The 24,915-nt window shown below is 39.8% G+C and overlaps 1 protein-coding gene across 1 annotated transcript; it reads right to left on the bottom strand.

The window, feature by feature from the left end:
* Positions 1 to 744: 744 nt before the first annotated feature.
* pdlim4 (PDZ and LIM domain 4) lies at positions 745 to 24,135 on the bottom strand. The gene is made up of 7 exons (XM_072661258.1): positions 23,850 to 24,135; positions 17,403 to 17,554; positions 10,437 to 10,521; positions 4,561 to 4,745; positions 3,967 to 4,124; positions 2,762 to 2,915; positions 745 to 2,202 (listed from the first exon to the last, which is right to left on the bottom strand). The coding sequence occupies exons 1-7, from the start codon at positions 23,940 to 23,942 to the stop codon at positions 1,998 to 2,000; spliced, it is 1,032 nt and encodes a 343-aa protein (XP_072517359.1). The 5' UTR covers positions 23,943 to 24,135; the 3' UTR covers positions 745 to 1,997.
* Positions 24,136 to 24,915: the final 780 nt, after the last annotated feature.

Below are 24,915 nucleotides of genomic sequence, written 5' to 3'. Positions count from 1 at the left end.
TTCTACAGTTCAAACAAACGTCTACTCCAACAATGTCTAAAATTGACTTTTAAACTATGCCCACTTGTTTAAATTGTTTTTAACCCTTAAATCACATATTTCTTTGTTTAGCACTTAAACCGGTATTCTCTGTACTAACAGTCTTAACTTGAAATGAAGCCAAACTAGCGAGGCAGTACCACATGAATAAACTCCACACTACTGTCTTGGTCTTGGCTTTTTCTGTTTCTGTAAGAAACAAGCACTGTCCATGCCAACTAAAAGTATAAAGAGAAAAAATATATTCTTTAATTATTCTGCATATAGTTCAAGTAGACCATTATATTAAAATATACATTTTTTTCACAAGGGGCTTTAAAAGGCATTACAGTCAGGTGTCTCATTGGGCTTTCCCACTGTGCTGTACACATTGGTGAATACAAGGAGTGCAGTCAAACAAAGACTTTTTACGTGGGCACAAAGAAACAATCAGGTGCATTTAAACATGCTCCCCATAAGGATATTAGGAGGCTCTGGCAAGTTAATAGATTATACTATAATTTTAAAGACTGTGTTGATTCAGAACTGCTCCAAAAAAAATCTGCTTGTTCAACAGTCAATTTTCTTCTTAAATGTTATGTTGTACATTTTGCCCCAGAAAATTGAAAGCACAATATTGCCATGACATTCATGTCCATAAAGAGTATATATGTAAACATTGTAAAACAAAAAACCCACAACATTATTGCAAATAAAAGGCTTGAATTAAAGTTGTAAGTTTAATTTTATTTCAAAGTTCATTTCACTTCATTTAAAATCTATTACAACAATGGTTAATGTCCAAATATGTATAGAACTGACTGTATATTTCCAACATGGAGTAAGCAGTCATATCAGACAAACGTGCTGTTGTCTTAGAAAGAGCTTCTTGGTTAAAGAAGAGAAAGGCCAAAGGGGCACTAAAATTGAAACTCGTACAGGGTTTAGGAAAGAGAATAGTTTTCAAGTTCAGTGGCAAAAGCAGACTGGCACCTCATTCTGGATCACCAATTATTCCTTGGCTGAGGCAAATAATTGGCCACATTACATATGACAACATAAATGTTCCCAATATTGTTATAAATTACATTTTGCTGATATAATATTTTGGCTGCCATGTACTTTATTTATTTTAAAACACAGTAATAAAAGAACTGAAAAAGTGTTATGACAACAATAAGTTAAAGGTATTTGCAATAATCTTTTAGCATTTTATCAGTTCATGAGCTGTAAAATGACATGGTACATTGTGGGTAAAGAGAAAAAAACAAAAACAAACAAACAAACAAACAAAAAAACATCCTACTATTCTACTATAGCTATTCATCTTAAAACACAGAATTTTCAGATTTAATACACTGTAAACATAAATTCTGTCAATGCTTAACCAACATAAATAACTGTAATCTTATTTGAGAATTATCTAATTAAGTTGAACTATTTCCATTAACAATCAGACCAAAACAATATACTATGTGTTTATATTTATATATAAGCTTGCCAGCCAGCCAATAAAGACCTAAATATATTTTTTATGGTCTTCTTTAATGTCGGAGTAGGAAAAAGTTTTGTGAAAACTTGAAATGACATTCAGAATTTAAACATTCAGAGAAAAAACAAAAAACAACAAAAAACAGAATAATGATACTAATGCTTTCCATTTCACATAAACCGAAAAAGAGATTCTTGGTTGAGTACATTCAGAAAAGAGCAGGTGAGAAACAATGGGCATGTGACACAAAAGTACAAAAAAGTTACAATGAATTTGAGCTGAAAAAAGATCAAATGTCAAGGGATTCCTTTCCTTTAGCCTGATTGATGGATTGCTTAAACTGGGATAAAGTAAAAGTCATTATGTGTTGACCCTGCTCCAACACATCTGATCCAGCTCATGAAGGCCTTAAACTTTTACGTTAAGTAAGCTATATCAAATCATCATGCTTAGGGTTAGGAATCTGCTCTTTATGTGATTACAATGATCAGAACATTTCCACTTTGGAGTTGGGGTAGACAGCCACCACATCGTAGCCCTCAGGGGGCTGCACCCGGGCTTTAGCATGGGTCTCACAGTACAGGTTGTCCTCTATGAAAAAGTAGCCCCTCTGCTTGAGGTTCAGACTGCAGTCATCACACATGAAGCACTCAGGGTGATAAAGCTTGTCTCTGGCCTTTACAATTGTACCACTGAAATGAGAGAAAAAAAACACTAGAATACAAGGTAATGAAACAGGATTTCTGTAATTTTTCTTAAGTGAATAAAGAACATCAAGCTGTTTGCTTTTGTCTGTAAATGAAGACAAATACCTACAGCACATTATAAAGGATCAACTATTGTTGCTAGTTGCCATTAAACACAGTTAATATGAATATCTGTGTTATTGACAAACCACGGACCATGCACTTTTGAGACAGCAGGAACACGTCATTGGGTCTTTTTTTCCCCAGACATGAACTCAGTAGGACTACAGTAATTATGAAATCAACAAAACTATTACCTTACTTATTAACTAAACACATATCCCAATGGCATCTCAAAGCATCATGGAAAACACTTTAATTAGATTGGAGTAGTACTAAAAAAGAATTTGTCATTGAATCTTATTATTTTTTCCTTTCATCATCTTCTATCAGACATGAAATCAGACCGAAATCAGTTTGATTGTGCACTGTGAATAGTAACCTCAAAGTGGAAAGCTACAAGTATTGTTTACATGGAAACACTTACTAAAACAGTAATACTCACACAATGCCATTCCCACAGCGTGTGCATTGGGGCAGTTTCTGCAAACCAGCAAGAGGGGTAATGGGGCTAAGAATGGGGCTGCCCAACCTGGACACTGGGGATCGAACTGAAGACTGAACACCTCTCACTCCAGGTCGGTCTGTTGGGAAAATACCTTAGGGGAAGAGACAGAGAGGGGTATTTTATCAAAACTAAGTTTTGTAATCATTCTTTCATTAGCATAGTCCATAAGCCCAGCCAAAGTCATGTCTCTAATGTATTTGTTGTATGGACGAACTTTATTACAGTGCCCTTTACAGAGGCAAGTAAGGATTACAGTTCTTTAGGAAGTTTTTCTTGTGAAGCCGGTGTTCCAGAGCCTTACCAATGGCTTTTGTAAGCCTTTTCAGAGTGTTAGATTTCAATGACTGTTTTGCAGAACAGGGCATAACATGCTGATTTGTGAGACATTCTAGTCTGCTTCACATTCCTAGACAAGTTCTATTTTAGTGACATTTAGCTTCAACACATAGTAATCATGCCTGGGTATATCTAGTGAAACTGAACTCAATGGTCAATTCAAATTTGGTTAACTGGTTAATTTAGTAGCTAAAGGGGGCAATTATTTTTTCATGGATGATACAGGTTTTGGATAAACCTTTATCTTTAATTAATGTAATGATCATTTAAAAGCTGCACTTATTTTAAAATTAGATGATGTGAAACATTTAAATGTGTCGAAAAAAGTACTGTAGCATAGCACTCAAGCATTCAAAAAATAGGACTGATGCTAATATTTATATACACTCACTCACTTAAAATTATTCTTTTTTTTATTTACAAAATTACTCAATTCATGAGGCACTGATGACATACACAGTACAATAAATAGTAAATTAGCCATTTTCCATCTTATGAAAGCAAAAGATTCCCAAGTTTGTTTCACATGTTAGTCAAAATTAGAATTAGAAATGCTAATTTTGGTTTTTGGTTACTCAAAAAACACCCCAACCACACTAAAACGCCTCTTTAAACAAATATTTACACTAAATAGCAAAACTTAATAAAACTATTACTTTTTTAGTACTACTCTAATTTAATTCAAGTGTTTTCATGATGCTTTGACATGCCAATGGGATTTGTGTTTAGTTAATAGGTAAGGTAAAAGTCTAGATTTTGTGACCATGTAATTCCATAGCTCTGTATAAAAAGTAATTTGTACTCACCTCCATTTTCAGCCTCCAGGATCCCCTGTAGATACTTAAACGAGCCAGACTGTTTGGGTACAGACACAGGCTCTTTGTGGTCCTGCAGCATCTTGTAGACGTCAGACTCCGTATTAAAACCATTGTGGCTACCAGGGGATTGCAGTGGAGGCTCAGGGCTTGGAGAGAGGGGAGATATATATATATATATATATATATATATATATATATATATATATATATATATATATATATATATATATATAAACAAACTTGAATCTATAATTTTACTCCTAGCAAAACATAGCAATCATATACTGTGATTCAAAAGTATGTTCCCTTTGTAAAACTACACATTCTGTTGTTCATCACAGAGCAGGACCTGTACTGTTTATCTTCTAAAGGAAATTTCAAAATAGGGAAAATGCAGACTGAGAAAACAGCCAGAAAAAACATAAATGAACTGTAATAACCATGGGGGTCTGATGGTTAGCTTGTAACACAGTAAGGTAAGAATTAACATGGCTTTTGTTGTATGGGTTCATGCGCTCATTTTTTATTTTAAGGACGGGCAAAATCAGAGGATCTCTGCATAAATTTTATTTTATGAAATACCTGTGTGAAGAGCAGAGGTTAAGACTGACCACTTGCTTGGGTAAGGCACCATTGCCATTGATGTTTGTGTATAGGTCAGCAGGATTGTTGTACTTTGGTAAAAGCCTTGAATTGTCATTGCAGATAGGCACATATGAAGTTGGGCTTCTGGAAGAAGGGGTATAGCCAGTAATTGGTTGAAAATTCTAAAAGAGAAAAACACTAAGTTATTTATTAGGCGTAAAATGTTTTAATATAATTTTAACATACTGCATGTAACATTATACACTGTGTGCAAAATTATTAGGGAAGTGAGTATTTTGACCATATTATCATTCTGAAGCATATATTTTAATTCCAAGCTGGATAAACCTGAATGCTTAATGGATTTAGGCATACCAGGTGAGGTGCGTTTGTGTAATGAGGGAGGGTGTGGCCTAAGGAGGTCAACACCCTATATGTGTTCAAAATTATTGGTATGGGCCGGTATTATTAAGGATGAGCTGGTTGGACCTTTTCAGGTTGAAGGGCTCAAAATCAACTCCCAAGCCTACTGCCATTTTTTAGAAGACACTTTTTTTAAGCAGTGGTACAGGAAGAAGTCTGCATCTTTCGAAAAGAAAGCCAAAACCTCAGGTACTTTCTTAAACATTCATGTTTGAGGTTTATTAACGTTTTCTGTTCAGGGAAACCTTTCTATTAATTCTGATATGTAAAGCGGGGTGTCTTCTTGCTTACTGACTGGCTCTTAATACTAACTATGCCTCAGAATGGTCAATATGCCTCCAAAGTGCCTCCAAGTTTGGCTAGTGCATTTGTAGGAAGTCTTTAAACATAACATTACTGTTTAATCAGGTATCATACAGCTCAGGTATCATACAGCTTTGGAAAAAATAAGAGCATACACAGGGGCAGATCTAGAAAAATATATATGGGGTTGCAGGAGGGGGGGGAAAGGAATTTTTTCACAGTTATTGCAGTTTGTACACACTACAAGAGGGGCACAGGCTGCCATTTACAAACTCATTTGAGGTTTCTTGTGAAAGAGTTCATATTAGGAATAAGTGACCACACAATGAGATCTCACTTAATATAGATATTCTAAGAAAGCCATAAGCTCACTTTTACTTTCTTAAACATTCATGTTTGAGATTTAACACTTTCGATTAACAAGAGAGCACTGTAGTTGGTGATTAATAAAAATAATTCTCAAAAATAAGACTTGCCTAATAACTGTGCACAGAGTGTAAAATAATTCAACAACTAATTCAACACTTTAAAATATATCCACAGAAAAGTATTTAGCAGAAAAAAACATCTATAGCCTAAAAATATATAAATATTTAATAATGATGGTAAACATCATGAGGGGTATGTAAACATTTGCCATTGATTACAATGCACATTTACATGTGCAGTGGACAATTGGAGATAGAAGTATACACTACTGTGGGTTAGCATTATCAAAGGAAATGCATTAAGGTAAGGCACGGGTGATGAGTGGTAGATGTGAGAGACAGCGTTACAGGCAGCATTTGTGCAAGAAGAAACTATCCAAAGAAAAACTCACCCATGAAGATCTGTGGACTAAGCTGTACTAAAAGTAGCATAAATACACTGAGGAAATAAATGGATCATGGCACTCTAACACACACACACAAAAAAAAATCACCAAGGTGCTGGACATCACTTTTACTGTTTACTCAGAGCACACATTCTCCCTATTTGTCCCCCCTTTGATGAAATGCCTGAAATAAAATGGCTGCCATACACATAGAGATGCAAATTTAAGAAAATTAGGTCTCAATTTTTTCCACACTATAGCCATTATATATATATATATATATATATATATATATATATATATATATATATATATATACACACACACACAAACACACACACATTAGAGGCTCAGCATGTTAATGATAAAAGGAGTCAATAAAAATGTCTATTATAAGAAGGGCCAACAGTGGCTAGCTAACTAGACTTAAATGCCAATAAAAAAGTTTGCCCGTTTTCTTCTGGCAGATAGTGGATGCTTCATACAAAGAATGTGTACATTCACCACATTACATTACCTTTGTCTTTTTGTCGTCTCTCACGCTATTCTTTTAAATTTTTTCCCCTCCCCTGGGCACCAGAGGACTTTGTTGTGACGTTCAGGGGCTCACGAATCTAGTAAAGACTTCGTTGGAGCCTGCTAGCTCTCCCAGTCTCGTCTTCACACCCCATAGTGCGTATCCGGTTTAAGGCGGTGTTTCTACACCCCCGAGAGGGACTCACCAAGGGCGACCTGCTGCTGCGGATGGAGCAGGGCTCCAGGTCGGCTGCTCAATACTCCCTTGAGTTCCGTACTCTGGCGGCAGGGAGCGGATGGAATCAGCCGGCCCTATTGGCCCTGTTTCGCAACGGGTTAAACCCCCGTCTGCAGCGGGAGCTGGCCTGTCGGGGCGAGACGTTGGAGCTGGACGACTTCATCGCGCTCGCAATCTGGCTGGACCAGCTCTTAGGTCGCCCCACTCACCCCAGACCCCACGGAGCTGGGGGATCGGTCGCCTATCCCAAGAGGCAGGCCAGCCAAGGGTCACCAGGGAGCTTCCTGAGGGCCGACATCGTGGAGCGTCTGAAGATCCCGGTGGAGGAACTCCTGAGACCTCTCCGCATCACCACCCAAGAGCGGTCTTACCCAAAGCACGAGTTTACCCCCTCACTAGGGAGGAGGAACGGGCAATGGAGGATTACATAGATGAAGCACAGGGGTACATCACGCCGTCTAAGTCTCCTGTAGCGTCAGGGTTTTTCTTTATCCAGAAGAAGGGGGGGGGGGTTGAGGCCGTGTATAGACTACAGGGCGCTTAACACTATAACCAGGCGCTTCCCCTACCCTATGCCGCTGGTCCTGGCGAGACTCAGGTCCCACCGGCTGTTTGTTAAGTTAGAGAAGTGTGTGTTCCACGTGCCGGAGATACCTTTTCTGGGTTACATCATCAGCGAGCAGGGGTTCTTATGGATCAGGCTAAAGTTCAGGCAGTCCTGGATTGGCTTTCTAGGGTTCGCAAACTTTCACAGGAGGTTCATTAGGGACTTTAGTAGTTTGGCAGAGCCCATCACATCGTTACTTAAGGGAGCCCCGCGGCGCATCACATGGACGCCGGCTGCGGAGGACTTGTTTCAAGCACTCAAGCGTGCTTTCACGTCGGCCCCATTGTTGCGCCACCCCGATCCCCGTAGACCATTTGTGGTGGAGGTGGATGCCTCCAGTACAGGGGTGGGGGCCGTCCTGTCACAGAGACAGGAGGGAAGCGACCGATTGCACCCCGTCGCGTTTTACTCTAAGAAGCTCACAGGGGCAGAGCGGAACTACGGGGTAGGGGATCGGGAGCTCCTAGTGGTCAAGATGGCACTTTCAGAGTGGCGTCATTGGTTGGAGGGCGCTGCCCACCCATTCCTGGCACTCACCGACCATAAGAACCTCGAGTATCTCGTTATAAGTGTTTGAACCCCAGGCAAGCTAGGTGGTCCCTGTTTTTCGCCAGGTTCCAGTTTCACATAACTTACAGGCCAGGCTCCCGTAACACTAAGGCGGACGCCCTCCAGGAGGCCGACCCGGTACCCTTATTACCACCTTCCATTACAGTCGCGGCGATTCAATGGGACCTCGGCACGGAGATAGCAGAGGCGCTTTCCCACACCGTCGTTCCCGCGGTGTGCCCCCCGGACAAGGTCTACGTACCAAGCACGTTCCTGGGAAAGGCTCATTGGTTGGGCCCACACCTCTCCAATGTCCGGCCACCCAGGTGAGACCTGTACCTTTCACCTTCTGGCAGCCAAGTACTGGTGGGAGGGGATGCGGGCAGACATTCACCGTATAGTCGCTTCATGTAGCACCTGCGCCCTGTGTAAAACACCCAAGATGCTCCTTTCGGGGAAGCTCATGCCTCTGCCCGTCCCTGACCGCCCGTGGTCTCAGCTGGCGGTGGACTTTGTCACGGATCTGCCCGAATCAGGGGGTTACACGGTGGTGATGACGGTGGCGGATCGTTTCTCGAGGGGGGTTAGGTTCGTCCCGTTCCCTACGTTGCCCACAGCTATGCAGGCGGCCCAAGGAATTTCAGGATCCTGGAGGACATAGTATCAGACCGAGGGGCCCAGTTCACATCCCGGGTATGGGGAGCGTTCTGTGAGCACCTGTGGGTGAGCGTGAGTCTTTCCTCCGGGTACCACCCTCAGACCAATGGCCAGTGCGAGCGCACTAACCAGGAGCTGGGGAAGTTTTTGCGGATCTACTGTCACGACTACCCCAGCGACTGGTCGCGGTATCTGGTTTGGGCCGAGATGGCCCAGAACTCGCTGAGGTGCGCGACCACTGGCCTCACCCCCTACCAGTGTATGTTAGGCTACCAACCCCCGTTGGCCCCTTGGACTGCTGCGGAGACCAGAGTACCAGCAGTCAATGCATGGATGCACCGCAGCAAAGCCGTCTGGGCCAAGACCCATCAGCATATCCAGACTATCCTGCGGCGCTATAAGACTCAGGCCGATCGGAAGCGTGGGGAGACCCCGTCATACGCACCGGAGCTTGTAGAAGTTGAGGGGACCCCCGCTTACACGGTCCAGCGAGTACTGGACTCCCGACGGCACGGGGGCCGACTTCAGTATCTGCTGGACTGGGAAGGGTATGGTCCGGAGGAACACTCCTGGGAACCGGCCAGTAACGTCCTGCACCCGGCGTTGGTCCAGGAGTTCCATGAACGCTGACCGGACAAGCCGGCTCCCAGGCCTCGCGGTCGCCCCAGGAAATCGCAGGCCCCCGCCCGTGAAGGGCTCTCCAGTCGGCAGGTGCCGCGGCCCGTCTCGTCGGACTGAGAGGGTCCGCTCTTGGACGATCCGGGTTCTCAAGCGTCTGGCCGGCGACCAGGGCGTTCCCATCGGGGGACCCAACCGGCCGCCTCGGGGGAAGGGTACTGTCAGCCCAGCGGCGCCGCGCCCCCCCCCCGGGGGCGGTTGTGGTCCGCGGTCCACAGGCTCCTTGGGACTTTTAAGTTGATGTTTGGTTAATTTCAATGTTCATGGACTTTCTGTTCCTCCCGTTTGTTTTGTCACCAAGGACTTTTATGTTGACAGCGGTCGATGTAAGACGCCATGTTTTCTGTTCAGTTCTGATTTGTTTCACCTGTGAGCTGGGATACAAAGGGAGCAAACGCAAATGTCTTGTCGCCGAGAATTACTCTTGCGATGCCAAGCTGTAAGGTTGGCTTCACGTTCATGAGACTTCTAGGAGAGTCTATGGGTTTCGGTAGTGTATGCTCTATAGGAGCTGTTTCACGTTCAGAGGGACTTCGCTGTCTGGTTCTTTGGTTGGTCGCCAGTGAGATTTGGCGTCCGGTTCCCTTGCACTCTAGTCACGTAAGTTTACTAGCGCCTGACGAGCGCGGTTTGGGGGTGAGATTTTGTTTTGCTAGTTTCTCTGGTTTCTTTAAGTTCTAGCCTTCCTACCTCCGTTTGATTTGCCCCTTCTCGCATTGCTCCCGGGCTACGTTCCAGCCTCAGGTCGTCTTCCTAGGTTAAGCCCCATTTCTGTTGTCACCCATTCGTTTTCTGTTTCTAGTTTACTGGACCCTGTACTTTGCTGCCTCGTTTTGTTTTGTTTGTTTGTTTGGTTCTGTCATTAAAGACTTTATTCTTGCATTGCACTGTCCCTGCGAGTGTTCCCTTGTCTCACCTAGCCAGCATGACAGTTGCTTGTACTGTTCCAGGGTGTGGTCAAACAGCATTACACATGCACTAGTGTTTACTTCAGAAATACTTTTTTTTTTTCCTTTTTAAATACAGGGACAGTGTTAATTATTCTATATGGGATACAGCCAAAGAGCTGGTTTAAAGCTGCATTATACCTGTGACTCATCCTCTGGTGCTGCGGTGTATGGGCTGGTCTTGTAGTCTTCTGTTACACATGGAGATGCGCCTTTTTTTCCAGACCTTAAAAAAAAACCCCAAACAAACAAACAAAAAGAACGACATGTGAACTGTACATTCATGCAGATCGATGGACACTAATCTCCCCCTTATGTGTTAATCTCCCCCCTTTGTCCTTTGAGATATTCAGGGATATCTCCCCCCCCCCCCCCCCCCCGGGATATTTTCACTGCCTTTCCCAATATTATTAAACAGAGGGTATAAACGAGAACTTGTGGTCAGTAACTGATGCACATAACCACCATTTAACAAGTTTTCAAACTCAACAGAAAGGTGATCTGTGGCCAGCTAGGAACGCAGAAGCAGCCATAGACACAGTCTAAATCTTCGAAAAGTCTAGGGGCATTGGTTAGTTTAACTTTTGGCAATTAAGGTTTTCCTTTAGATAAAGGTTGCAGATCCAGGGGTTCCTGAACAGAGGGAATTATGATAAAACGAGATACTGGAGCGGTCATCTCGCTGCTTGCACAAAATCACTCAAGACAGTGAAACGGTGGAGCAGATGGATGCCAGTGTTTCAGGGTGCCATCATACCTTCAGGGTCTTTCCTTTAGATTTGGGGAGTGCAATCATGCAAGCTGTTGTACAGTCACAACCTATTAATTTGAACTGGTCTCTATTGATTTCTTGTGTCTATGAAAGTTTGAGTGGACGTTAATACATCCTTCTAATTGTCGACAATCGTTTGAGCACACAACTGTATCAGACGTCAACCTTTGTATTTTGTTACTTCCCACCTCTGTTTATAAAGAGTCCTTGGCGTAGGTAAGTTCAGATGTTACTTGAAAGAAAGGATGTTGTTATTCAACAAATTGCAGAGAATGTGAAAACTATGAAGTAAAACCTGAACAAGGTAAGGGAGTTCTAGAGCAATAAAGAGTGAACATTCTCCTGTAACATACAACTTTATTAAAATTTCTCACTTTACCAAGCATATATTACTGAAATGAGCTTACTGAACCACACTGAATTTAAAATGAGGTTAGAGAGAAAGGAAAAACTACACCACATTCGAATAAAAGGCCTGGTTCACAAAGACACCTGTTTGAAACGCTACACTGCATTTTGGTATGCATGGTATTGTAATAATTTGCTTCAATTCCACAAATTACCACAAACTGAGCCTAAATATCCTCTCATGTGACATATAAGAACAGAAGCTGTGGCTAGGGGAGACCCATGTTGACCACTGCAGTAATATGCTTATCACTATTAAATATCAAAGTCTAGACCCTCTGTAATCTTTTGTATACCCAGTAAGCTCTTCAGAAAATATCTGTTGACTTGGGTTGAGATGTAGATGGCTTAGCAAGTTATTTGTCAGGCACGGATTTGCTGTTTTACCTAGTGAAACACACTTATACTTACATCCAAACAGGCATGAGGAACCCCAGGCAGAGAAGAAATACTGTAAATCCACAAGTGGTGGGGGGAAAAAATCACTAGTTGATGAAGTCACTCCCCTCTCAACTACCATTTTAAGTAAACTCTCAGACAAACCAGCATTTGGAGAGCCACATCTGGACCAAACATGGGTCACCACAAAAAAAGCAGTTATAGAAAGACTGAAATGTAGGTCAGCATGTTGATAGATAATATTTGTATAGATATTTGTTACACTAGTCATAAATTGAAAATAGGACAGAGAGGAGACATTTATAGTTCTCAGGTCACTTTTAATGAAAAAAAAGGGGGGGGGGTGATTTACAAATTTCACTGCTCCATTTTACTCCATGGAAGACAAGCGTCCAGGCTTTTTTCTGTCCTGGCAGTGGTGGAACGAACTTCCCCTGGGTGTCCGAACGGCAGAGTCGCCCGCTGTCTTCAAACGCAGACTGAAGACCCACCTCTTCCGAGAATACTTAGTAGAGTGGTCACCTTATTGACCTGTGTTTAGTAGTATCTAAACTTAAAGGTATGAATTTTTAGCCTATTAAAACTAGCTGAGGTTATTCTTGGTGTAAATAGCAAAGCACTTTTGAAAGTCGCTCTGAATAAGAGCATCTGCTAAATGCTTTAAAAGTAAATGTAAATGTACTCGTTAAACATTTCCCTGCTATTACACACATTTACTAACAAAACGAAAATGGGGCAAATCAGGCTTTACAGCCCTATTACTGACTACACAGGGTTCTAAAGTGCTAACATTTTCCCAGCCCAGCACTGACTTGATATAGCTTGATATAGATAAGGCTGTAAAGTCTGCTTCACAGTTTGGAATAGTAACTTATAGCAATAATAACTTAATAGCAACCCTTTTACTGTGTCACAAAAACCAACCAACCAACCAAACAAACATCACCCTTTTCATCCTTTCTTCGCACTCCAGGACTCTTAGCCAAAGTCTTATGACTCACTTAGCCTGAAACCACCAGCTCAGCAGCGCTCTTTCCAACGGTTGTGGAAAGAAATAACTGTCATATTGCAACAACCCCTTTCTTCAACAAAAAGCTGAGAGGAGAGGATGACTGTTCGGAGGGCAAATGCAGAGAGAGGGAATAACAGATTCCAGCAGCTGCTCCATATACATTTGCTAATGGCTGAATGGGGGTGTGGAAATATAATAGAAGGGCAATTTTGTTTTTGCTTTTCAGATTAAAAGATAAAAAATATCTTGGATTGAAATTTCAGCTTTTATTTCCTGATATATACATCTAGATGTATTTCAGAATGCCCCCCAAAAAATCACTGGTGTACTAACAACCAGACAATGAATAGGTCAGCCAAGGAAAACAGCAGCAGATTACAAGAAATTTAATATTAATCTACAATCAAAAGGTAAAGAAATAAAAGGGACAAAATAGCCTCAACACTACTGTACTGAACGGTGATAATACAGCTTTTCCAGAAGTGGAGCAGCCATGCTTAAGGAATGACCTCAAACTTGTTATTCAAAAAAAAAACTGGCCCACTGCTGGTTCACCCTGTCCTCCTGTGGCTTTTTGACATATACTATTAACACATTCCTTGAATATGAAGCAGGGTACATTCCAGAACAACCCATGCATCCAGTATAACTACTTCTATGTAAAGTCTGTAGAATTTGTGTAGAAAGGTGTATAAATATAAATAGTTCATTTTAACTTTTAAGTGATAATCTTGTATATCCAAACGTTCTCAGACACCATAAACCACTGTTTATGTTGAAAAAAAGGGTGCACTGTCACTTTAAGAACTAATCAATGACTGTGCTAAACAATATTGTTTTTGTTCACTTGTACACAGAGTCCTGTGGAAGTTTTAGTTGTTCACACAAGGTCTTTCTGCTACAAGTTGCAAAGTCTGCCTTGTCTCATTTAAAAGAGCAAGAGTTAAAACTAAAGAAAGTTAAAGTAATACTATGTAGAACTTATCTTCAAATTACAGCTTTAAACAAATGTAATAAGGAGAATAGCATCTCTACCGTTGCTACTCCAGGCTCAGCACCTCAGAAACTGCAGTCACATTCTTCTTTCAAATTCAGTGACTGTTCTGTACCTCTCTGCTCATCCAGAAATGAATGTTCTATGGGTTGGCTCAAAGTGCAAATTAATTACACTTCATGTCAATGTACTTATGGATTATAGTAATTTTAACAACTACAAACATGACTCCCAATAATGGCTGAATAGTAGCAAAAAGATTTTAAATTTATCATTAAACAAATTATCCCCAGAAATGTTGAACTTGCGATGACTAGTTACATAAACACCAATCATCGACTTTCAAATGTCTTTGTGCCATAATATTGTGGGGGGGACGCAGTGCACGCAATCAGAAAATTTTCAGGAAAAGCATTACCTTTTTAAAGACATTATTCAAAAAAAAAAAAAAAAGATCTGCTTTTGTCACAATTTGTTTTTCAAGAATGGCTAAAAACAAAGTGTCAGCAAGGTCAAACAAGCCTCAAACATTAAATTAACATGCCTTATGAAAAGAACAGACACGGTTTAAAAGCCTCCACAAAATGTTCCTCCAAACTAAGAAATCAGCAACAATTCCTACGGTCAGTCAAACTGCATAAGGAGCTGCATGCTGTAGTCCATGGTATGTTGAAAGCCTGCTGGAAAGAGGGGACACCAAAAGCTGCGCGAGAGAAAGTGGAAGCGCGGTGCACGCTTGGCTAATGGCTTACTCGAACATTAACCACAGCCGATGTGGTCAACTACAATGTGCAGGTCAGTAAGGCTTTAGGATCAGGGCTGAAAAGCATGGAGCTAAAGCAGTGATGGTTGTCCCGGACAGCCTTTCTACAACAGAGTTTGGTCATTTTCTTTTAATATAACTGCTGAACTTAAACCACCAAAGTGTGCATGACTCCTGTCCTCCAGGACTGGAGATCGCAACCCTGGAGATAAAGTGGTCCTGGTGTCCCTGTGTCCGTGAACCCCTGGACCTACAACCTTTATCTAAGGGGAAACATTAAGCTAAACTAAACAGATGAGTTTTCAGCCTTGATTTAAAGATTGAGACTGTTTTTCCCATGCCACTGTCCCCGTTGGCTTGCTTACTGGGGATCTTAGATTTTTCATGTCTTTTTACGTCATTTTTCTTTTTCTTCTGTATTTTACTAATTACTGATTGTGTAAAGCTGCTGTGTGACAACAACAGTTATAAAAAGAGCTATACAAATAAATGTGACATCTATGATGAACTGTGTTTTGCAATGCAGTTGAAGGTGTGTAGTATGGGTAGAGCATGGGTAAAAGGACACAGCCTTGTAGACATGAGTCACACATTTTGATGTGTGAGCAATGGGGAGCTGTGGTCACACATTTGATCAGACTGGTCTGGAGGTGAAGTCATCTAGTTACACAAGATGTGTGGCTTACAAGATTTAATGGTTTAATCTAGAAACCATTCTAGAAGGATGTTGAAGGCAGAGTTGAGGTCAATAAAGAAATGTTATTAAGAAATGGCAGTTACCAATAATGGTGAATGTTACCTTCCTAAAATTTTGAAAACAAGTCCTGATTATCATAATCCTTTTATTAATTCCAGGAGGGAAATTGTAGTTGTTACAGTTGCAACCGTTCATGTAAAAAAGAATTAAGATGAAGTTAAACACTTTGCTGCAAAGTATTAGAAAAAAGTTTTACAGCCAGTGGTACAGGGAATTTCACTTGTAGAGGTAATAATGAATTTAATTAAACACCAGCAAAGTAGGTTTCTCTTCATTTCATTTGAAACTGTTCCATCTAGTTCTGTATAGTGCCTCCCTGAGGTAATTAATACAGGCTGTAGTGTGTTAATTAAGCAGTAAGGTGTAAATATTGGCATGTTCAAATGTGTTTTCACACACACAACGTTTGCATGGAAAATGGTCTACTACTATTATTATTATTATTAGTAGTAGTAGTAGTACCATAAATAATGATTTTTATTTTATTATTCACAATTTCTGTGACCCTCAATGAGACTTCTGCACCTGTCCACAGGTATTTTGGCCCACTCCTCATGAGCAAACTGCTCCAGCTGTCTCAGGTTTGAAGGGTGCCTTCTCCAGTCTGCATAGGAATAGCATTTAGATCATTTTGCATCATTATTCTATTGGAGGACCCATGACCTGCAACTGAGACCAAGCGTTCTGACAATGAGTAGTACATTTTGCTCTAGAATGCCTTGACACATAGTACTCTGCACAGATTCAAGACACACCTGTGCCAGATGCAGCAAATGTTTTGCAGTAGGTACAAATGTTTTTTTGTATGCTTAAGTTTGCACCAGTGAACATAGAGCCTTGCCAATGGCCTGGTGGCTTCTCAATATGCATTTTGGAAAATTCCAATCTCACTTTGATTTGCAGTTATTTAGTAGTACTCTTCGGTCATCTTTAATTAAGTCGACTTTGGCTAAGACAGCAACGGATGGAGCGATCTGATACTGATGTACCTTGACTTTGGACTTCTAATCTCTTTGAATGTTCTGGACTCTATAGTATTCTCAGTGGAGATGGGGTTTTAGTCTTTACCTTTAACATGTTTGTCTATAATTTTCTTTCTAATCACCTTAGCTTTCTGTGGTCCATGTTCAGTTTAGTGTGGTACTCTAAATTCAGTGTGGTACACTCAATTATAGCGAACAGTGTAGTGACTACTTTTAACCCTTTCAAATATGCAGACTGACTGATTATAAGTTTGAAAACACCTGTGATCCTAATTACCTTAATTTAACATATCCCTATGGTCAAATTATTTTCAATATTTTGTAGGAGTATCAGCATTTTTGTCCAGGCCAGTTTCAATATTCAGTTATTATTATTATTATTACATTTAATCACAATTCAATGTGAATCACTGGTTTTCGATATCTTTTTTATTTAATATATTGTACTTTTGTCATCAAAGAGATAATTGTGCGGTTTTCCTTCTTTAACAGAGGAGTACCACCAATTTGAACCAAACAGAAAACTGTCGGGCGGTATTTATTTTATTTAATCTAGTTTAAATGACCCAAATGTAGGGGCAATATTGTTGATTCTAATACTAATTTCCCAGTTAGTAAGCAAAATTGTCTCTTCTAGGCCAATCCACATGGCGGTTAGGCAAAAATAATTAGCGACACTTGAAGTAGTAAATTTTGCTCTGAACACCTTTGAGACCAGGAATTACAGCATCAGTCTAAAACCTTAATACTGTATATTAATTCTAGTAGTGCCATACTAGTCCTAGTTAGTGCCATATTAGTTTTAGTCTGCCATACATTGTCACACAGTCCAAAGGTCTAGCCAAAAGGTTAAAAGGACTCTGGGGCACACACAAACATGGAGTAAAATGTAACAGGGTTTATGTAGCAAAAACCCAAAACAATGATTAATCTAAAATAAAATAAAAAACTATAATAATACTGTCTCCAACATGTGTAAGAGAAGGACAAAACAACCAAGATTTGCCTTGGTGCAGTACCTGCTGATGTCCAACATGAGCTGCTCTGTGCATGCTTTAATCCTGTTTTGGGCTTCCATGTGGGTCATAGTATCAGTGCTGTCCCCATTGATGGCCAAGATGATGTCCCCAGGGCACAGATCTCCCAGAGCCGCCTTACTTCCAGGTGTTATCTGACAAAAAGCAAACAAAATGTTAAGAGCAGTGGGGAAAACAACAAACATAAAACACAAAACAAAAAAACCACACCACACCACTGCGGCGTAGCGGATGCATGCCATTCCCTCTGGTTTGCTTGTTAATAGCGTGATATTGTCAAAGCGCGGTTATCGCATGACTATCAGACTCAGCAACACAGTTTTCTCTCCCATTTATATTGTTCAAAAGGCAGTTTGATTTGGTTTATTTCAAATAGATTCATTTAAATTAATTAATAATGATATGGAAAGATATGGAGTTCCACAAGGATCTATTTTAAGATCACTATTATTAACAATATACATGTTACCACTGGACACAGTTACAAGCAGGCATAGTGTTAACTTCCACACGCAGCTCTATAGATCAGCCAAACCTGATGTTAAATGTAGATTAAAAAGACAGACAATTGAGGAGAGTGTAAAGAATGTAAAACGCTTGATGTTGCACAACTTCCAACAGTCTCTTGCCATTGCAAGGTTTTAAACAGGATTTTCAGAAGTGGCACTGAGCTTAGAGTGTCACAAAGTGTGATCAGCAGGTTGCAACCAAGAGACTGGAAGAGTTACAGAAAGGAATAGGATTGGATTTCCTTTGCCACATACCACACTGATGACCACGTCAATGTGAACAGTGCCCTGCGAAACCAGATGGTGAATGCCACATTCCTGGCACATTTATGGGAATTGAGAGGCACCTAAGTGTCACGTCAGACCATTCAAAACTGTTTACATCAGCGTTGTCTGTGTGCTATACGACCTGCCGGGGTACCTGACTACACCACCAGGCACAGGGCATGGAAGCATTTATGCTGGACGAGGGACCAGGGGGCCTCAGTGCTGTTCACTGATGAAAGTCAATTCACCAGAGCAGAAATGATGGCCGCCAACGATGTTGCAGATGTCAAGGAGAACGCTATGCATCAGCAACTGTTGTCACCAGACAAGGTGGTGGTGGTGGTGTTAGCGTGAGCAGCTAATGAATACAGAACTGCCCTACATTTTGCTCATCAATGTCATCAATGCATCATTTGTGAATGGCGGCTAGAGACTGGGCTACCTCAAATGGAGCATTTTCTTCAGACCTGAATCCCATAGAAAACCAATGCTGAGTAGCCATGTAGAGGCTCGTTACTCTGTGCCCCAAAACATCAATGACCTGAGGGTCGCCTTTCAAGAAGAGTGGGATGCCATACCTTTCGATCAACATTAGACAAAGTAGCACCGCTTAAAAGTAAAATGACAAGGCAAAATCGTACAGTGATCATACTCGTACCTTAAAACAAACAGTACGGAAACTAGAGCGTAAATGGCGGACGACCAAACTAGAGGTGTTCCACTCTGCGTGGAAGCACAGCCTTAGTAAATATAAAAAGGCACTCATTAAAGCTTGCTCAGCCTCGCTGATCAAGAAAAACAAAAACAATCCCAGAATACTTTTTAGTGAGATCTCTAAAATTACTAAAAGCCAGGCAGATTCTCAACCCCAGATTCCAACATCATTAACCAGTAATGTTTTTTATAGACTATTTTAATAATAAAATAGAAAATATTACACAACAAATCCAACCCTGCTTATTAGATCAAACATGGCCATCACCTGGTGGAGCTGCTTTAGAACATAACTTAGAACAAAGGCTGGAAGCCTTCTACTAACTTCCACAGCCAGAACTAGAAAAAAATTATTTCCTCAGCAAATTGTACAACCTGTACACTTGACCCAATTCCCTCTAAATTGCTAAAATAAATACTGCCAATTATAATCAGACCTCTTTTAACAATTGTAAATTCATCCCTTAGACTAGGGCAAGTACCCAAAACCCCTAAATTAGCAGTCTTAAAACCTTTAATCAAGAAACCAAATCTTGATCCTAGTGTAATGTCTAATTACAGTCCCATTTCCAACTTAACAGTTATATCCAAGATAAAAAGAAAAAGCTGTGGCCCAACAACTCATACCTCATAGCTTATACCAGAGTAAAAATGACATGTATGAGAAATTCCAATTTGGATTCAGACCCAAATCACAGCACAGAGACAGTCCTAGTGAAGATTACAAATGATCTCCTTCTTGCCTCTGATCAAGGCTATGTATCTTTATTAGCCCTACTAGACCTTAGTGCAGCTTTTAATACAATAGATCAAACTATATCACTTAGAAACATTAGAGAAAATGGTTGGAATCACAGGAATAGCCCTATCGTGGTTCAAATCATATCTAACGGAACGCTATCAGTTTGTAAAGATAAAAGAATTATCTTCAAATTACACAGGAGTAAGATATGGAGTTCCGCAAGGCTCAATTTTAGGACCGCTATTATTTACATGTTACCACTGGGCTCAGTTATAAGCAGACATGGCATTAATTTCCATTTTTATGCGGATGACACACAGCTTTATATCAGCCAAACCTGACAATAAATTTAGATTACAGAAAATGGAGGACTGTGTAAGGGATATAAAACTCTGGATGTCACATAACTTCCTTCTTCTTAACAGTGACAAAACCGAGGTTCTCCTTTTAGATCCAAAAGACACTAGAAATAATCTGACTTAATATTAATATAGACTTGGCTGATGCTTCCATTATTCCTGGTCTAGCGGCTAAAAATCTTGGCATCATATTCTACTCAGATTTATCATTTGACCACCACTCATACCAGACTAGCGGCACACCCTCCTACCACAACTACCTGTTTAATGACCATGTTAAAACCTAAATGGACTCGGAATTATCTGCCACTATTAATATTACCGCTATTAACTATCTGTTGGAGTTTTTCCTTGCCACGGTCGCCGTTGGCTTGCTCACTGGGGGTCTTTGATCCTTCATGTCTTCTTACATTATTTCTTTTTTGTCTTTGTCTTTTACTAATTACTAATTATGTAAAGCTGCTTTGTGACAACAGTTGTAAAAAGCGCTATACAAATAAATTTGACTTGACTTGACTATATACTAAAAGTCTAAATGTCAATTCTGGAATAGCTTAGTTTTTTTTTTTGAATTAGGATTGTTTATGAAGTACGGAAAGCTAACTGTGATGCTGTCGTTAAACAATCACAACTGTGTAATTAGGGGATATTGCCCCCAAAAGTGCGATATTGGCAAAAAATAATCTCGATTTTTTCTGGGATTCTGGTTATAACGATAATTAGACAATACTTTTAATGTGTTGGTCTTACATTGCACTAGCTTGTTCTTCTTATTTATGTACTGTTAATACTTTATATTAATGTGTGTTAATATTCACCTTATTTTTCATTAAACAAGGGGGCAATCTTTGTTTATTTTGTGTTAGAACCTCAGGTGCGACAGCAGATCTATGACCAGAACGAACTTTTGTTTATAGAGCTACTGATTAAAAAAACAACAAAAAAACAGAAAAGGTAACAGGGCTTTCATGCCATGTTTCACACTCTAAAGCTGAGAAACAGCATCTCGTCTCGAAGTTATTTTACAGAAACGGCAATCTCACACTCTACAATGAGATCAAATGTTATGGAAGAGAAATGAGAGCATGAAAATGAGTATTTTGTGTTGCTGCTTTGTTTGTACTAGTGACTATTTCTATCCAGACAGGATTAGTCTGAAACAGGGAGGTGTAGTAATGTACATAATTTTACTAATGTAAAATGACGTCTTTATGACCGATGATTCGAAGTGACTAGTCAATATACATGCTGCTGTCACCTCCTAAAAAAATGTGATAACCAATCTTATAACTCATTTTTAGTAATAATGAAATCTGAAGTTTAAAAATCAGCAGGCTACATGGCACTTGTATGCTACATAATGATCTGCCTAAAGCCACCTCCTTGAGAAAAAACTACATTTCCAAAGGAGATTATGTATAACACATAGGCTATATTAACCCACATTCATGTGGATAACCTTAGGTTTTTAATGGATCATTTTAGAATTTAAGAATTTTACTGACACGGGAGCACAATAGTGTTGTACAGTATACCAAAAAGTATCTTGATACTCTGTCATTAAAAATGGTACAATACCCCATTTATTTAGTACAGTAATAAGTAATAAGCGTGTTTCAAAATAAGAGCAATATTTACAGAGAACAAATAGCAGAGCTGGGGCTAATACCAGCGATTTTGCAGACCGTCCTCGGCTTGTGGAAAAAGTAATGTGTGACGCGAAACATGGAATTATTTTGCATACACATCCAACATCCAACTGCAAACGATGCTTTAAACCTGTTCAAAGAACACCAGGTTAGTGAATAATGATATAGTTATAACAATTACACCAAGCTCAAGTCAGAGTACTGGGAGTTTTTTTCAGGAGGCAGTTTAGGGCAGTGATAAGTCTTCACGTTAACTAACTTTTTACTGATACCTACCAATGTGGCGTACAGGTAACATATTTACCCAAACTTCCCTGCTGCTAAATATCAGGCGTTCACAAATAGATCAGCACCAGTTATAAATAGGCCAGCAATTATTACATTCTAAAGTTATTGTATGACAAATTTATACACCGTTAATACTTTTGGACAACCTTGATAATGCCGTTTTGTTTATTTGCATGTATTTAAGAAGAGACTTTTAACCAGGTGCGCTTTTCTGTTCTATCGTCTGCTCTATGGAACGTAGCCAGGAAAAAAAAAAACCAAACAAACAAAAAAACCCACACACAGACATACAACCAACCTGTTTATTAATAAAATGATCGTATATTATTCCATTACTTTCCTAATGTTTTCGTTTTTTGCGGTGGTATTGTTTCAGTACAGGTATTGAGAGTCAGGTATTGTATAGAAAGTCATACATTTGGTCTCATGACAACACAATATAATACCTCCATTATTCAAGCCACTGTTCATTTGCAAGAAAGTGCTCAAATTTGTCTGTGATTTGGCTTGTTCTCAATAGCAATAAGATTAAATGTAGGTCACGTTTAAGCACATGAGTGAATTACTTGAAGACATCAGTGAAGTACCTTTCAGTTATATTTTCATACCAGCACCACCCACTACAAGGAAAGGATGGCAGTTCACTTTGGACAGGACAAGCACATATACTGGGCTACCATTTGATAATTGCTTTGCAAAAAAGCAGTGACTAAGGAAAAGATCAGCAACATCGGCAAGAATGTTTTTGCAGCTCAGGTTCGTAATGTTAAATGTTTAAACTTTTATAAGTTACTTACGAACTCCTTTATGCCAAGAACCCTACAAAACATGGTGAACCGTTAACACTAGAAGTTCTTTTCCAGATTGGCGATTATTACATGTGAAGGAGATGCTGTTGTGAGTGACAGTTTACATAAGGAATGGATAAGATAAATATTTAGAGTATTTTTAGGTCTTATAAATACATAATACATACAAAACATTTTAATATTAAGAAGCTAAATTTCGTTGTGGGCAACACCACATATCACTTCCTTCAAGGGTTGCAATATTCTGGGAATAAGTTGGGAAATTTACTATGGGAATTAACTATAATTAACAGGTAATTATGTGAAAAAAATCAATAAATAAATCTACGTAATGTGCCATGTGCCTGGGATTGATGAGCAGCTTTGGTATCATATTAATCATTTTAGCCAAGATTATGCTTCAGTATATTTTTTACGATCTATTAAAAAAAAAAAAAAAAAACGTTTGACCTTTCGCTTTGAATATTCCCATTTCCAGTCCCATAATTCATTCCCATGGTAAATGTATTTGTCAATACATACAATGGTCTCAGAAATTCAGTGTGCAGCTGACAACACCTGGACTCCATACAATATACCAAAGCTAACCTGTTTTTTTCCAGAACTTAAAACTAGCTACCTACACTGCCCATTCTCGGAAGCTAAACTTGTGGCACAATTTCTTGCTGAAGCTGGGAGGGCTTCGCTCAACCACAAGTGCACATAAAATGGTAGGGTTTGCTGAGCCTCTGCATTCCTTTTCATATTGCATTATATTTCATTCATTCAAAACGCGTTAAGCTTTGAACAGCACCTCAAATACATTTAGTGGACACTACTAGCTACCTTCTAGCCACTGACGTTGAAGACTGGTTCAACAATCATTTTTTGCGTTCAAAATTTTAAAGAAAATAAATAAATCACACACACACACACACAATATTGGCTAAAAGCTAAAAACAGTCAACAAAATAACGTATGGCCATGAATTGTACAAAGAAAGGCTGCAAAACATTTCTAACGATTTATACACGTAGCAAGTTATCGCTACACCGGAACTAGAATGGGTTAAGCAAGAAATGAAGAAAAAAGAAAAAGACTCTTAAGACTTACTCTCGAAATCGTCAACGGCGTGCTAAAATCCCGTCCTCCTACAAGTCGAAACCCCCAAGGCGATGGTCCGTTAAGAATTATAGTTTGGGGCATATTTAATTAAATATCCGTTCAACTGTCCTCTGTGTGATAACTTAGACTTGCCCTGAGCACGAACTAACAAAAACCGTAACAGCAGCCCCTCTTGAAAAAGGAACTACGTATCCGTTTTGTTCAGGGTTTAAATAACAATCTTAGCTTGACGTCTGAGGAGGAGTTAACGTGATGTCGCCTCTTTCACGTTAAGAAGGGCAAGTATGTAATGCCGAAGGCTGGAGCGCAGTGGGCGGGGTACCTATCAATGCAGCCAATCAGATACAAAATGTTTGTGATCAATCATTTTTTATTAAGCCAATCGCTAACCTGTATGTCATTTGCGACTGCAGCCATAACACTTCCTCCATAAGAGGGCGGGAACTCCGGTACAATTGTTTAACACTCTGGTACAGCAGTTTTATACACTATTACGGGGCCTCAAACTAATTTCTATTATAAAGAAAGTTGTATCACCTCATGTATAATTGTTGCAATTGTTATGGATACATGTGCTTTCTTGTATTTTGACAGCTACGTGGTACTCCCATGTACCAGTTGTTTCCACTCTTGCAAGGACCAGATCAGCGAGAGAGTAATGATGTTCGCCGGGGAGGGAAACTCATATCACCTTCGAAGTATGCTAGTTGTGTAGGTTTAAGTTATGCATAATAAGTTATAGTACAGCTTATGACATGTTAATAGCAGCATAATCATAAAAAAATCAGAATGATCGACCTTATTCACCAACTGTTATTATAAGAAAAATGTCTTCTTAAAACCCACAATTTGATATTGGGATTTGTTTAATTTACAGGGACAAAGGGATCCATCATTATAAGAACATAGCTACAAACAGTTCTGCTGTTTAAAAAACTGTTTTTAAACTGGACACTGGTGCGGAATGTAACATTATCTCTAAAAACTACTAGTCACTATAGATAAGAAAACAGCTTGCAAAAACCTTACCTATTTATTAACAACATAAATGTGC

This window comes from Salminus brasiliensis, chromosome 18, assembly GCF_030463535.1.
Source record: "Salminus brasiliensis chromosome 18, fSalBra1.hap2, whole genome shotgun sequence".
NCBI lineage: Eukaryota > Metazoa > Chordata > Actinopteri > Characiformes > Bryconidae > Salminus > Salminus brasiliensis.
Note: the sequence above shows the minus strand (reverse complement) of the source record. Positions and strands in the feature narration are given on the sequence as shown.

Bases quoted from the DNA above. Each gene is read 5' to 3' on its own strand.
- pdlim4 (XM_072661258.1), bottom strand. From the start codon at position 23,942: ATGCCCCAAACTATAATTCTTAACGGACCATCGCCTTGGGGGTTTCGA. The intron at 4,125-4,560 runs GTATTTCATAAA...CCTCTCTCCAAG, and splicing joins AACCTCTGCTCTTCACACAG to CCCTGAGCCTCCACTGCAAT. The intron at 2,916-3,966 runs GTGAGTACAAAT...TCTTCCCCTAAG, and splicing joins CCTGGAGGCTGAAAATGGAG to GTATTTTCCCAACAGACCGA.